This window comes from Lycorma delicatula, chromosome 7 (genome assembly GCF_047948215.1).
Source record: "Lycorma delicatula isolate Av1 chromosome 7, ASM4794821v1, whole genome shotgun sequence".
NCBI lineage: Eukaryota > Metazoa > Arthropoda > Insecta > Hemiptera > Fulgoridae > Lycorma > Lycorma delicatula.
This window is the reverse complement of record NC_134461.1, coordinates 41,293,456-41,310,734: the sequence shown is the minus strand read 5'-3', so window position 1 is coordinate 41,310,734 and position 17,279 is coordinate 41,293,456. Positions and strand designations below refer to the sequence as shown.

Sequence of the window (17,279 nt, the reverse complement as noted above, 5' to 3'; positions counted from 1 at the left end):
ATAATCTAGAAAAGAAAAACTGTTCTCATATAAAAACATAAAGCTCATATCATCATGGTTATTTATTAAATGAACTATCCTTTATTATCGATTCTCAATGAATAAAATATTTCATTCTTCAAATACTCTCCCTTAAATGACTGATTTCAATAACTATAATTATTCTTTAAAAATGTTTTGTTTGCACACTTTTACTACATAATGAAAAACTCAATATTTTTTTATCATTCACATTGCATCCTGTTACAAAGGAAGTAATGCAAAAATCTCAGTGTAGAAAAACTGACCATTAAAATTTTAGGTAACTTTTGTTATGATAACTTCAATTAATTAATTCATAATAAAAAAAGTTTTGATTTTCTTTAATATTTTGGAGGCCAAAATTTAATTTGGTTTCTAAAAATGGTATTCTTTTAGGAATGTGTTTAATGAGCTTTATGTTATAATAAGTATGAAGTATGATGTATAACAATAAAATTAATGCAAAATTAATATTACAAAAAATAAATAAATAAAAATAGGCTACTTTTTACTTTCTTATACAAAGTAAAGGAAGTATTATAATAATGAAAAATTTTGGTATTCAGATTTCAACAGAAATATCCATTTTGACCATCCCTGAATCCATTTTGACTGTTTTTGGCATGACATATGTTTGTATCTCACATAACTCTAAAACTGTCACACCGTAGATTGTTAAAATTTTTGATTTAGGACTGTTGTAACATCTAATAGTGCACCTCCCCTTTTGATTGCAATCGATTTGACCAAAAATGCCCAAAATCCAAAAGAATTTGGCTTTTGGACTTTTTCTTAACTGTAGTAATAAGCCCACATTGAGTGCTTTTCAATGTTATTTCATAAGTGGTACTTATTTTCATTGGTTCCAGTTATAGCCAAATAAAATTTTAATTAATGAAATATTTTGTCTTACAAGGGGAAGGCAGTTCAAATCTGACTTGATTCCTTATTTTTACTTTTTTTTAATTTAAATATATTAATTTATTTATAATTATTAACCTCTGTTATAAAAAAAAATGTCCAATAAATAATAATTCAATAATAACAGTAAAAAAAAATTGAAAAAATCTGAAGTTATTAGTGGAATAAAATTTTATGTACTTTTCCTTTTAAAAAAAATGTGTATGTAATTTAATAGGCGTTCAAGGAAGTCATGTTGTGTCCAAATCAGATTTTTGTTTAAGAGAAAATATACCAGATATCTTTTTGGAATTTTATTCAGCTCCTTCACTGATAACATTTAAGGGAACCTGGTAATGAAAATAAATTTAAGTTCTCCTCTTGAAAGACGTCATGCAAATAAAAATATTAACCATAACATGCAAACGTTACCCTTAGCACACAAAAACCAAGACCTTAACACATTTACACAATAATACATTCATACATTTCATTTGACAGAAACAACGAATAACACAGCATAAATGGATTATATTATTTGATTACATATGAAGAGATTTTGTACCCTTTAAAGATTGACATTATTAATAGCAGTTATCTCCACTGAAGAAGATACAGCCTCGTTCAGTTCCAAAAGGTTTTTTAGAAGAACAATTTACATGTAATTTAAAAATTATTCATTTATAACTTCTAATAATATAAATTATTCATGTTTCTATTTACATTATTCACAAACAAGTCATTTTTATTTAAATTAATTAAAAATCATTTTAAAGAAGCTATTATCTATTAGATATTGTTGCAGGACCAGTATAAATACCAGGATAATGAATGAATTTCTTCCAATTAAGAAGAAAGAAAAAAGTAATGGAAAGAAGAATCCAGAAGGAACTAAAAGAGATCCTTTTCTTAGAGTAATAGGTTTGTTTGACAATCTGTTCTTTGTAATACAATCAATGGTACCTCCAAAAGCTGTTGTTCGACCAGAAAGGTTACTGGACCAGAATACGAATTTATAGAAAAATGTAAGGATGTGGACAGTTATAATTATTATGCTTCAACAATTAAAAGAATGAGGCAGGTACTGGTTCTGTAGGTCAGGAAATATAAATACGGCTGGGGATCAGTGGGTCAGAGAATAGTTCTGCAAGACCATTTTCTGCGCAGTCGTGATAACAGGAGTAGTTCAGCTAGGCTGTGTTTGGTGCATTTGTGATAACGTGATATAAGTGTATATTAACAACTTCTGAAGAGTATGGCATAAGTATACCAGTGTGGACAATGGGTGAATACAAGAAGTTGTTTGGTGTGTTCTTACTGATGAACACTAGTGAAAATGACAGTATTGTTTTGTAGATAACAACTGTGACCTTCTTACATAACAGACATGACTAACTTTATATTATGACAACCAGTTGTGATTTTAAAATTTTATAAATTTACATTCTACACAATTTAATTTTAATGTTCTCAAATTGAAGAATAACTTTTCCTGAGGATAGTCAAATGATTGAAAGTGCTTGAAAATAGAACACGGACAAATTTTTGGTAAGGTTGAGTTTCATTTATTTATATATAAATAATATTATATACCAACTGTGGAATGCTTAAAAAACTTAACTAAGTATTATATTCATTCATAAAGGGTAGAGTAATTCTTTTATAAATAGTAAATGTAATAATACTTGCTGAAAGTGAATGGTATGAACATTAGACTTTTCTATTGTTATCTTGTTAATCCAATATTAGTTTCTAGCAGTCATTATAACATTTTTAGTAAAGTAGGCTACATTTTGGTATTCATTAACTTAACTATAATTAAATAAATCTTGTCTTTTTATTTGAGTTACTGTTTTGTATATTATGTAATGTATTATTAATTGTATTTATTGCATTTTTTATATTTTTAGAGAAATAAATTGTATTCATTAGAAATTTTTAGTTTGTTACTCTCTCTATTTCCTGGTCGAAACACGAACATGCAATATTTTCCAGCTGTTTTAAAACTAATGCTATAATTTTTATTTTTAAGAAAGATTCAGCAGTTAATTTACAAATTGATAGACCAATTCGTTATTGTCTGTTTTTTTCTAAAGTATTTGAAAAATACCTTTAATTTTGTGCAATTTCAGTAAAGCATTCAGTTTAATTCTACTATTCAATTTGTACATCAATTCATTAAATTTTGCATCTATCTAAAAATAATTGTTTTTCAATGAAATGCAATGAAAAACCTTTATTACTTGCTAAGTATTTCACAAGGTTAACAAACCTTGTTAAGTATTTAGGTGTGTGGGAAATGTTTTATCATTTATTATGATAAACAAGCTGCTTTCATTCAGCAAAAATGTTTAACAATGATATAGATGGATGATTCAATTTTAAAACTACTTCTTGTGCGTAATTTTACACGTAGTTCAATTAACTCCGGTAGGTAGCGTTGCTATTTGTTCCTTATTCTGAAATACTAACATACAATATTACATTTGTTAAACATCTCATCGTGTTTTTTTACTACCCTTAAAAATTCTAATAAACATATGTTCTAATTTCTACATAATACGAGAATTAAGGGTTTAATTGTTTGTAAATAGAATAAAATGGGTACAAGTTAATACGACCTTCAAAATTTTAATATCAAAATGGTTGCAAATGCCTTATTAATAATAACGTATTTGAATCACCCACCTTAACACTAATTCCTACTGATTAGAGAATATTTACACCATGAAAGATAAAAATTGACGCGCCGAAGTCTGATTAATACTAGTTGTAAAAAAATTTAATTGCATATTTTTTTTTACAATTAAAACATTTGGTTAAAGTTCATTTATTTGTAAGATTTTAATTTTAAGTGAATGCTTTACTGTCTTTTGAAAATAAATTAGAGTTTATAATCTGTAAAAGAAAATTTTGTGGTATATATATATTATCTCACTCATTGAATTGTTAAAGGTTTATAGTTATGTAAGGATACAACAATGTATTCTTTACGAGAGGGTTAACAGGTAGGAACAATAACTGGTTTTCTGACCATTTTATTTCTTAGCAGGGAGCAGCTGGCACTCCTGTTGGAGCGAACGGATCTTTTAGTTTGTTTGAGTTCTGATATTGAGAATGAGCCGAAGAAAAAAGACTAAGGTTTGTAAATTTTACATCTAAAAGTACTTAATTTTGTTATATATGTTGCGATTGATGCTAAATTATGGTATTTTCAGGCGGGAAGAAGTACTTTTATGCTTACCGGCTAAATTTGTAACACGTTCTAAAGGGAAGGTTACAGTGTTTTGGCGTCTGTTCACATAAGTGCAGGTTATATTTCTAAAAGATGTTAATTGTGTTGTTAAAACGTTCATGTGTTAAACATTTCTGTATTAGAATAATATATTTCATAAAGAATTCTTAAGCTGTAACTCAAGAAGGGCTGTTTAATTTGCAAAGTGTCAACAAAGTGCTATGTTGTTTAGTTGTAGGTTGGGTAAATTTTGATGCTCAATTATACAAAAGTAGTTAAATTAAGCGGGTTAACGCAATTAATTAGTATTAGCGGTTGTTGATATTTATGTGTGGGTTTAATTCTTGACTATTCAAATTTTAATATCGTTGAATGCTGCGTTTTTATTAATCATAAACTGAAATTAATTTAACTGCTTGTAGAATAGTGTAGGCGTGTAATAAATTTTTCATCATGGATTAAGTCAGCTTAAATATCTGACATTTGTATGAAGTCATGAAAAATTAGTTGTAGTTTATTAATATTCTGTTATATTTACATTCAAGTTTTATTTTAGGACATTCAATTTTGTTATAACTTGATTTCCATTAGTTTCATCCGATTTGTTTATACTATAAATTTTATATCTTTTATAAGAAAGTTATAAACCATAAATACTAGATTTTATAAATTTGTCATAAGCCATTTTGAAAATAGCATACAAGTGTCTACCTCTTGAGTGCTAAGATTCAAGCCTTTTTGACAGTTTGTTTAAAGACTATACAGAGTTTGTTATGGTATACTGCCTATTTTGCGTGTGGTGTTTTACTGAGTTGCCTATGTTTGTTATTTATAAATAAAAACACCACATTAAGGTGTAAAATCTAATGAACATGCTAATCTAAATTTCTTTATTTTAAAATTATCTGTTTGGGAAATTTTCTTAAAAACAGTAACAGACATTTGAGGGACATCTATTTAGCAGCATAAAAATTGTGTTTTGAGTGTAAAAGTAAATATTGTATTTAATGCATTATTCGATTATATTATTCATCTGGAAAATGGTACTTCTTTTATTTATTCATTTAGATATTTGCTAATATGTATTGTGTATAAATATTAAGACTAAATTTAGAAGTTATTGAGAAAAAATTTTTTTTTTTTGTAATATTGTTTAAAAATGTTTTTATATTCTATCAATTCATGATTTATTATTATATCATTAATTAATTAATTATAAATAAATTTATTAACTGTAATAAATAAAATAACTTAATAATCATGTTAATAAAGAATTAACTTTTTATTAAAAATATACGTTTATGTAATATTTGTATTATGTCTTGTATTATATTTTTATTATGTATTAATGTCTTTTAAAATATAATTTAAGTCATTTAAAAAAAATTACTATATTTTTGTATGGTCTGAGAATCAGTTAAGTTATTCTAAGACATTCACAATAATGATGGATCAATACATATCAGATTATTTGAGCTGTTTTTATGTAAGTGTGAATTAGACTATAATTATAATTTTATTTTGAACTCTGGATGTAAGTTATTGATTTTTATTTATATATATATATATATATATATACATGCTGTGTGTGTGCGCACGTGCACGCATGTGGAGATGAATTCCTGAGTGTATTTTTGATTGTTAGTATATACAGCTTTTATTCTGTCATATAAACTCTTTAAAACAGGAGAGATGATAAATAGTTGGTGTATGTTTAGAGCATTTTTGGATAGCAATTTTATTTAATAATAATAATAAAAAGAAAACAAAAGCATTTTTTTTTTTATGAGAAAATATACAATTCAAGTTTTTGTCTGTTGCTTAGAGCAAATGCTTAGTTGAAACAAATTAATCAACACTACTACTTCTTTTAATTTTTATTCTGTAAAAATTATTAAATAAAAAAAAAATGAAAATAGTATCAGTTGAGTTACATTGATTGTTTTTAACAAAATAAAATTTTCATTATTCCTGTAGGATGGAGTTTGTTGTTCATTAAGGTTAAATATTTTGTTGTAATTAATGAAAACAAAGATTTTTTTGTATTAAGAGACCTCATCCATGGTACATAACATTAAAATTCTTATAGAAATTCATAAAATAAAAATGTAAAAAATTACTTATCAAAAAGAATTTTTTGAGTAATAAAAAATTAAATACATGTGGATGAAAATTGTTTAGATTAAACAGAAGGTTAGTATACAAGGTAATGCAAAGTGTACAGTGATGTCTTTCACTGCACAATATGTGTTTGCTTGACTGTAGGTGAAATCCTTTACATTAAAATGGTTAAAACTTTTATATATTGATTGCTCTTGCAATTAGATTCAATTTGAGAGAACATACAATGAATCCTGGGCAATGATAAGGAAATTTTAGACTGGGTGTTGTTTTTTCTTAAGGCCGTCTGTTTATACTTGAATATTTGATTTACTGTAGTGTTTATCGGCTCTTCATACTAGTTGCAATGTAGCAGTTGGAATTTTTATTGTTCTGATTAAGAAGTAAAATGTGATATCTTAGTTTATTGTGTCATGTCTGGGTGATGATAACGCAGAAGCATTTTTCACCCAGAAAAAAGAAGTTGAGATAATTATTCAATTAACTAGTGAGATTTAATATATTATAAAGAAATTAATTTGTTTTAAATATAAACACAACATAGTTACAAACTTAATATTATTAACTTACCGATTTATGTTACTTTTTGAGTCCAAGGATTTATCATCAGCTCTAAAGTACAATATCAAGTGGTAACGTATTGTCATTGTTACATATGAATGCTAATAATAGTTATAAAGGGTATTAAATAAAATGTGAAGTTTGTATTAATTTGTCATTTTGGTGTTCATTTGTTAATAAAATGTTTATTAACTACAGAATCTGTTCAGTAAAATTATATATATGTATACATATATAATATATTTTATGTTTGTAGGTTGAGCTGGGGATGATGGATGATAATTATACAGCAGGTGATGAAGGCGATACAAGTGATGCTGGGTCAGAAAAATCTAAACCTGTTGATAAGAAAGTGACTCCTCCTGTTTTGATGGAAACAGAAACATCAGGTGGTGATCCTTCTTCTTCTTCGAATCCAACTGGCCAACAGACTACAATTACCCCAAAACAAGAAAAAGATGAAGATGGAGAACAAGATTCAGAGCAAGATGATCCAACTGGTATTAATTTTTTATATTTCTTGAATTCCCATTTTACGTTTTTACTCTGTTAGATTTTGTTTACTTATACATTTCTTTGTTGGACTGCTTCCATTTAATTTTTTTTACTAATATTTTAATTCATTTGAATATGTAAATTTTATAATCTTGTGTAGAATGTGTTACATAAATTATTTCTCCAGCATTCTTTCAGATATCTACAATAAATTTTCTCCTTTAGAAAATATTCTGTTGTAAATCTTTAAGACCACACATATTTATATCTTTCTTACAGTCTTGTGCTTGTTACTGAAATATATTTCCTAGAGAAATTTTACTTTTAAGTTCAGTTTCTCAACTGTTATGCTTTTTATTGGCAGTTCTATCCCAACAGTATAGTGGAGTCATACTTTGAGCTCAAGGTAATAATTTAGAAAAAGTGGAGAGTCATTAAAAAATGCAAAATCAGTAAAAGTAGAAGATTTTAAGAATATGAAAAATATATATTTGAGCAAATCCTGTGGTATAGATAGGATTACAGTTGTGCTTGCTCACATTACGTTTTTAATATTGGTGAGTCAGCCAATTGGAGAACACTGTTAATGCAAAATACAAACAGAACATAACTTTCATTTGATGTAGTTTTCAATGGGCGTTCCTTTCAAAAAACGTTTTATTATAATAAGTGGAGTGATAGGATCTCAGAATTTCATCTGGAAATTTCTGCGGTTTGAATTTTGGTCAAGCTTGGAATTTTTCATATGATACAAAATGTTGTGTCTTTTTCCCATTCACAGTTCTGAGTTTGTGTGGTGAATAAATATTTAAATATAAAATTTTGATTTCAATTTGATTGTGTAATTTGAATCATATTGATTAAAAACACTATCTACATTGTAATATTATTTTTGTTTAATACTGACTAACTGAAATACAGGTATTCCTCCAGGTACCAGATCTTATTTATTATCTAGAAGGAAACCCCAAATAAAATTAAAAAAATTATATCGTGTTGTGCAAATTTTTATTGCCATTGATTTTCATTAAAACATTTTTCATAGATGTAAAATTCATCATGTAAGTTAAAAATAATGTCCTTGTGAGGTGGAAAAGGAGTCCTTGTTTGAATATTTTTCATACAAAACATTGGTAAGAGAATCATTCAGGTCCGCCCGGCAGTTCTTGTGTTTTTAGTTAACATGCATATGAACTTTCTGATTTATTTTTAATTATTTACAATATTCGTCTATAGAATGCTTTTAAATATTGGCTGTGTATACAATACTATAATCAAATTGGTTATGGTAACCCATTTGTGTAAACATTTTTTTACCATTACCTGGCAAAAATAATATTTCATACATTTGTCACTACTAGCTGCTGGCTTAAAACACTGTAGTTTTGCTATTAAATCATGTAGAATATCTAATTCTTTTAAAATTACATTTATATTCATTGTGTTTAATTTTAAAAGATGAAACATTTTTATTTACATTTTATAAGAGTACAGTAGCCACATTGTTTCATTATTTTTAAGCTTATGTTCACTATTATCTTCAAAACATTTTCTTCTATAACTTTTATAATTATTTATATTCTTCAGAAAGTAAGAACTAACAAACAAAAATAATGGTAATATTGAAAACAAGATAGAAATAATATTAAAGGAGAAAATTACAAGACACATGCTTATGTAAATGTCATGTGGTTCAATTAACCACACATCTCAGGGATGGTCATCCTGAGTCTGTACAAGACTGCACTTCATTTACATGTCGTACATATCATCCTTATCTCTTTGGTCAGGAGGGGGGGGTTGTTTATTATTCACTAATTGAACATATTGCAACATACACATTAGGAATAATGATAATAATAATGATGGAACTAATCCAGTACAAAAAATTTAAAATAAAAATTGGATAGATTTTTGTTTTATGCCACCCAAAAATTCTTACCCAAACTAACTCAAAATCACTCAAATTATGTTGAAAAAAAACAATTTTTAAGTGAGAAAAACGGTAAAAAAAAATTTGTTACCTATGTTGCTTCACTTGCTAACCTCTACTAATTAACAGTAATGTTTTGGTTATGTAAGTGATAAATAATTGCAATAATTACTGAATTTATTATTCAAATACTCAAAACATTACTGTTAATTTGTCAAACTTAGTGAGCAAAGCAAGCATAGGTGTTAAGTTTTGTTAATTTATGTCTGTAACATTTTTTGATAAATAATGCAATAAGCATTATTTCTTTTAATTAAAGATTGCTTCACTCCCTAACCTTGACTAATGTAACAGTAATTTTTTGATTATTTAAATAATAATTGCAATAATTACTAAATTTATTATTTAAGTAATCAAAACACATTACTGTGTTAATTAGTCAAGGTTAGCGAGCAAAGTGAGAATTAGGTTAAGCTGAATGAGTTCCTAATATGTTCACAATTTTATTTCGCGAGGAAAAGTGATTTTTTGTATTTCTAAAAAAAAAAAATTTTTTCAATTTCTTTGATTTTAAAAATTATTGATTTTCTTTGATTTTTTAATTATTATTTTCATGTCCAAATTCAAGGAAATGTAATGATTTTTCAGGGGGGTTTGGGAGGGACGGAGCCACCCTAATTGTTACAATATACAGTCATAAATTTAAAATTATAATTCTACATAATTTAAATTTTAAAAAAAATAAAGGAAAAATATTTTTTCAAAAATTGAAAAAAAATTTTTTTTACCTTTTTTTTCACTTAAAGATTGTTTTTTCAACATAATAATTATTTCAGATTGATTTTAAGTTGATTTGGGCAACAATTTTTGATTGGCATAAAACAAAAAAGTACCAAAAATCAATTGCTTATTCTGTCAAAAGTTATGTTAGTGAAACAAAAACCGTAATTAATTTAATAGATCTGTTGTCTGTTGAATTACAAATAAATTACATATTTTAATATGATGTAAAGAAATGTGTCCATAATAATCTACCATCGTTTTTATTTTCATTGTGCTTATTCAAAATACTTTATGCTGGGTTAAATTTGAGTTTAAGTTATGGATGAATAAATAAAACAAGTTATATTATCTATATTAGAAATAAAACTGGAGGGATTGGAGTGATTAAACAAATCACTGTTAAAAAACATGTGTTATTGATGTTGTGGTTTTAGTGAAATTATGGTTAAACACTAGAAGAAGAATAAAACCAACCAAATATTTTATTGTTCTACCATATCTAGTGAAGCTGCATATTAGCTATTCAGCTAAGGTTTTAAGTTGAATAAATCTGTTTCATAAATTTGAGCTGCTGAGTATTAAATTATACTAGATTTTACAATCTCAAAATTTTCCCCCTAATTGGCATGCAAAAAATGGAAATGAATATAATATTTATATAAAACCTTTTTGTTATATTTTGATATAGAGTTTTTTCCTGGAAGCACTTCTTTTTCAAGAAAGATTCTCTATGATGGGTGATAAATAAATTTAATACTTTCATTATTTGGATAGTTGTTTTTTAAGTATAATCTTTTACTAGAAAAAAATATTGAGTGGTCTTTTCTTTATAGTTACTTTTAATTATTTATTTAATAGATTCTATTTTAACAACTATTTATTTTTACTAAGTATTCATTTATTATAACTTTATTTAAATTAATTTTATTTTAGGACTTGAAGGTGCTGCATTTCATAGCAGATTGCCTTTTGATAAAATGACTGCCACAGAAGCATCTTGTTTTCCAGATGTTTCTCAAGGACCTCCTCAAACTCAGAAAGTGTTTCTTCATATTCGTAACAGACTTGTAAGTTACCACTTATTACTATAAATATGAATCTTTTGATTTATGCCAAGAATGGTGAAAATTTTTCAAACAGAAAAATTGTACATTTTCTTCCCATAAAAAATGAAGTGAATTGTTAAAATCTTTTTATCTCTTGAATGACCAATTTATTTTAGTTAGCTGTCTTTGATTCCTATTGTGACATTGCCTCTGTACATGTCTACCAAGGCTTATTTGCGGCTGTTTGGCTGTGGCGTACATGAAGCATCTTAGATGTAAATATCCAATTAGAGTAGCTTTCTTTAAGAGTAATAATATTCATTTATAGCAGTGAACATAGTTAAGTGATATGTTAAATGGGTGATTTAACCAAAATGGATGTCTCTCAAATGATGCTTGTTGCTCTTGAACATGGCTATGTTTTTTTCAGGAATGGCTTTTGCCTAACATCAGTTACCTGAAAGGATTTTTTTTTAATATGTTAATACACTTTCTTTGTAGATAGTTTAATATAAACCCACCGGCTTGGTCTAGTTGTGAACTCATCATCACAAATCAGCTGATTTTGAAGTCTAGAGTTCTAAGGTTCAAATTCTAGTAAAGGCAGTTACTTTTATATGGATTTGAATACTAGAACGTGATACCACTGGTGGTTGGGTTTCAGTTAACTACACATTTCAGGAATGGTGAACCTGAGACTGTATAAGACTATACTTCATTTACATTCATACATATAATCTTCATTCATCCTCTGAAGTAATACCTTAAGGTGGTTCTGGAGGCTAAACAGAAGAAGAAAAAAGATAGTTTAGTGTAATTTCATTCTATTTTTTTTAATTTCAATTAAAAAATTAATTGGTGTTTTTTATGCCAACAAGCATATCGTCCTTTTTATTGATAATATTTTTTAATTTTTAGTTTACATAATATGTATCTAATAACTATGAGCTTTATTGTAAAATTATATTTTATCACATTCACTGTGAAATTAATCACTTTTTCTGGTCTTTGATAGTAATACATATTTTAGGTCTGAGTAATATTTTATCACAGTTTTGTTGATTTTGATGTTATCGAACTGCATTAACCACGATCAGTGAGATACAAATGTAATTTCTTTTATTTTTATTTAGATTAAATACGTTATAAATATCTAAAACATAATGAATTAGCTGATATATAAATACTTGTTATTTATTGTAAACTGGATTATTGTCTAATACTGAAATAACTAGAATAAAGCTGTACTAGATGTACAGTTTTATTTGATTTGGTCATATGTACAAATAGAGAATATCTCAGTGCTAGACAAACCAAAACAAACAATAAGAAAGAATCACTTCATGAAAGTAGTTAGCATTAAAAAAAAAAAAATAGAACTAGATATACTGATGTTTGAAATGTTGATGTACTTTCAAGTATATACAAGATGACATGTGTAAAAGTAACCGTAACATCTGTACAAACATAACTTTTTTACGTATGCACAAAGATGGACACTACACTTGTTAATCTACAGAGTCTAAAATAAGTTCATGAGGATCTATTAGTTTAAAATGACATAATTATGATTATCTGTACACTATTATCAATAATGTATTCACAATTGGTCAGCAGAGATTTGATTTACTTCATTTTATATGTAGAATATTAACTGTCTAGTATAATCAATTAAATTGATGGTTGTTTTTAGCTATGCTTTATCTGTACTTCAGCTTGTAGCCTCTTTGTACTATTATTATTTATTTTGTTTTATTTAATTATTTTTATTCCACTGTCTGTGTCTGTTGTATTACACTGTAAATTCATTTTATCTTATTTTTATAGTTTCAATAAATTTTACAATTTTCAAAATATTTGTTTAATTATTGTGAACTTACTGTTCACAATGGAGTTGTGAAGTATTCACTCCACAAGATTATAAAATAGCTTTTCATGTTTCTGATATGAGATTGTAGAATAATTCTACATGAAGATTTTAAATGTTTATAGGATCTACCAGTTGAAAGAAAATGTCATGTCACTATCAATCTTTCTTTTGCACCAATTACTTCTCTTCTCCCAACTGTTTTCTTCATTTGGATATTTTTATCAAGTAAAATTTTAAAATATGTTTTGTCTGTGTGCAAAATTATGTAAGATAATTTTGCAAAGGTCTCAATTCATTCAGTAAATTGATTTCCTTAAACTACCCCATCTTTATACCAATCTTAACTTCTGAGATTTGCTTTGTTGCTTAAAGTTTATTATTATTATTACAGGAAGACGTATCTTTTGTTTGTGTTGTAATGATTGGTTCAAATGTTGCAAAGTACTCTGTAGGGCCTATACTTGTATGTTCCAACCTCTGAAATACATGCGTTTTTATATTAAAAAGTGAGTACTCTATTTGTTAATGCTTGTACAAACATGAGAAATAGACATATCAAGTCATTTTATATGAACATCAGTGGGTGTTATTTATATGACTTACGTTGTTTTGTATTTATAAAACATTTTATTTCATTACACATTCGTGAATGCTTATACATTCTTAGCTTTTTGAGTAAGGCCTGGCTAGTGTCAGGATGTTTTATGTAAGAGTAGGATGTTTATATAGAAATAAAATTTTACATACTGACATATCTTGATCCATCCAAGCCTAGTTTATACGTTCAGAAGCAAACCATATTTTACTCTTATGACATTTTAAATAGTTTCTGTGTTCCAAGGTTTGAATTTTTAGTACGTTTTATATTGATTGTGACAAAAGATGGTTTTTGGAACAAAATATTTCTTTTGTGAAATTATCCAAACTTTTATGAATGTCACAGAAGTCTGGAAATAAGCTGTGAACTTGTAAAAATTCATACAAGTAAAAAGTCACCTTTGAAGTATGATAACTAAAAATTTATCATTGTAATTTAAGTAGACTTTATAATACATATTGCTACAGAGCTTTCCATCCCTCTCAGATTGTCTTATCTATATTTAGATACAAAAGTATAATTTCACTACAATATTATTGCACATGTATATTATATAAACCTATTAATAAAATAATTATATTAAAATAAAAAAATTAGCCAGCTCTTTTATTAAATTTAATTCTATTGGTTTAATTCTGACAAAGTTAAATATAATTGTGAAAAAATGTACTCAGGAAGAGAGATTTTCTGAACATGTGAAGGTATTTAAAAATATAAATGATTTTAAAATATTTCTGAGCATATTATAGATAATATATGGTAAAATATTGGAAAATAATTTGGAAACTTTAAAAATGTAACTGTAAGAAATAGAAATATTTGGAAGAATATTCTATTTGTAAAGTGGTAAATTGTTAAAATTGTAATATTAAATCTTATCAGTTGAATTTAATTCATCCAGATTGAAAATAAAAAAATTGCATACAAATATTTTTGATGCTATAAAAAAGTTTTGTCATTGCACCCCAATATGTGTAAATTTACTGGAATTGTTAACATTTTCATATCATAAATATTGTCACATAGATAATACATTAATCTGTTAACATGCCCAGTCAGTTAAAAGGTTAATGAGAGCGTAAGTCCTTTTTTTTGCTAAATCTTAAACATAATTTAAAGTAATATTAGCCTTTAAACATTTTAGAAAATTTAATTTGATTTTAATATGTGTTATCTATTATTTGTAGCTACAATTATGGTTAGACAATCCAAAGCAGCAGCTTTTGTTGGAGAATGCATTGCCTCAGGTTGAACCTCCATATAATAGTGATGGACCATTGGTGATGCGCATTCATTCATTTTTGCAGAGACATGGCTATATTAATTTTGGTATATTTAAACGGCTTAAGGTAATAGACTTTGAATTTTATTAATAAATTACTAGAATTATATATATATATATATATATATATATATATATGTTTGTGCATGTATGTTTATGAAAATGAAACGTGGTTACTACTTGTTTATTATTTTGGCATTACCTACCATTTTCATTAAATATTAAGATTAAATCAACAAATGTTAGTTCTTTTTTCTTAAAGTTGTCTGTTATTTGTTTTTCTGCACGATTTGCATTTCATTATTTGTGACATTACTTTTCTGTTGGTCTACCTGGAAATGAGAATCAACTATTGAGTTTCTTTAACTCATTTATATAACCAGTTTTTCTTTTCATTATATACTTGGTCACAATGCATGATTTAATTTTTCATTGTTTGCTGTTACTAGTCATTTTTATTATGTGAACATGCAGGATTGTTTTTATGTTTTAGCGATTTTATTAGATCTATTTTTAATAAATATGCATACTTTTTACTGACTTACAAAATGTTGCAGTAGAGTTATGGGAAGCAATTTGTGAACCATTCAGGATGATTTAATTGTTTTATGGTAAAATAACAACTTAACTATTCTTAACAAAATAACAATTCTGGATTGTCACAAATGTTTGACAATGATCCTGTTAAAAAAATTGATGCTATTATCAGTGAAAATTCCAGTTATTTGTAAAATTTTGCAAGAAATGAGAATTTGTAAAACTTTGTCACTTAATTTTAACTAAAAAAAAAAACAACATATATGACTAAACTTTCAACATATATGAACATCTATGACAGAATTTGTCATATTTGTTATTCTTTTGTAAGTTTATTTTTGTAAAATCAGCTCTAGTGAGGTAGAATGGCAATGTACAAGGTAGCATTAATTCTCTTCGATGGTCTAGTATGTGTAATAGTATGTAATACTATTTGGTCTAGTATGTAATAGTATGTGTATTTAAACTGTGGTGGCAGTGTTCTCACTGCCACCACAGTTTTAGATACCCATACTATTTAAAAAATCCTTCTTCCTTTTTACTGTATACTCAGTATCTTCAAAATGTTAACCCATGTGTTGAGAGCATGAACTGATAAATATATAACTGAACAAGACAATTGCGATGAATATATAACTGTCTTCAAAATCCATGTTGAGCAATTAATCATAAAATAGCACTATTATATAAAAGATTTCAGAACAGATGTAAGTTGGATTGCAGTGCAAGACTCTATTGTAAGTACAACATAAGTTCCTACTGTATAGTTTAATATTTAAAGTATAAGTGAAATATAACATCATGTGTTTCGTGATTAAATAATGTGGTGCAGATGCATCTGCTATAGAAGATACTGGAATATTTTGTTAAATTCTGTCTTATTACTCTGAATACTTTTATTATTGATATCTAAAGTAACTGCTAGATATTTTATTATTATTGATTTTAATATATATGTATAACTTCTTTTTTTATAATATCTGAAAGTACTTTACATTTATAACAGTTGATTTTATGTAGTATAATCATTAACACAAATACTGAAATAAAAGTAATAAAATTGTTTCTTGATTTTTGTATCTCAACAGTAATTTAAAACCAATTTTAATTATCATGTTTAAGTTTCACACACAATGTAATATTTTAAACATGCACAATTGTACCTAATCAAAAGACACCATGATTGCGCCAATTCACTGCGTTAAATAACAATAGAAAATTAAATAAAAATAATCATCCACATTGTGAAAAGACACACAGATATAAAGGTAGCACCTGAATTTTTATATGAAACCTCTATCTTTTAGAGTTTAAAACAAACTTAACATTAGAAAAAAAATTAAAAAATGAGGTTGCAGTTAGTTACTGCATTGTGTTTCATTTGTTAGTGGCCTCATGGGCTGGCATCTGTGAAATGGTTTGATCAAGAGCTAAATAACTCAGAGTCCAGCAATAGATTGGAACAGTTGAGTACATGTAGTTGTGGCTTCTCGAGGGGAAAAGGAAAACTGGGAGATATGGTGGATAGTTGAGATGACGGGAGTTTTATCATTGCAGTAAAACCAATTGCCGATATACATCAGCAATTGAGATACATGTAAATTGCTAAAATACATGTACAAATAGATATACATGTAGCAGTGAAATTTTTAGGTCATGTGATACACAACATATGAGTATTTCCTGGTGAAGGGCTGATCTATTTTTCATAATGACATCACAGGAAATATTGAGTAGGTATATTTGGATCCCTATGTAAGATGCAAACTAATAGTTGGAATTTAACCATTTCAAAGTGGATTTAACAATTATAATTTAATAAACCCCAAACAGGCATGCACACACAGACAATTACGAGTATATCTAGAAAATGATGCAATAAAATATATTGCATCAC

General features: G+C 26.7%; 1 protein-coding gene across 1 annotated transcript in view; it reads left to right on the top strand.

The window, feature by feature from the left end:
• The first annotated feature begins 3,915 nt into the window (after positions 1-3,915).
• Positions 3,916-17,279, top strand: part of LOC142327384 (lysine-specific histone demethylase 1A-like) — a 177,970-nt gene continuing 164,606 nt past the window's right edge. The window contains exons 1-4 of the mRNA XM_075370393.1: positions 3,916-4,062; positions 7,095-7,338; positions 10,983-11,116; positions 14,751-14,912. Coding sequence (XP_075226508.1) covers positions 4,039-4,062; positions 7,095-7,338; positions 10,983-11,116; positions 14,751-14,912 — 564 coding nt within the window. The 5' untranslated portion in view covers positions 3,916-4,038. The remainder of the gene's footprint in view (positions 4,063-7,094; positions 7,339-10,982; positions 11,117-14,750; positions 14,913-17,279) is intronic.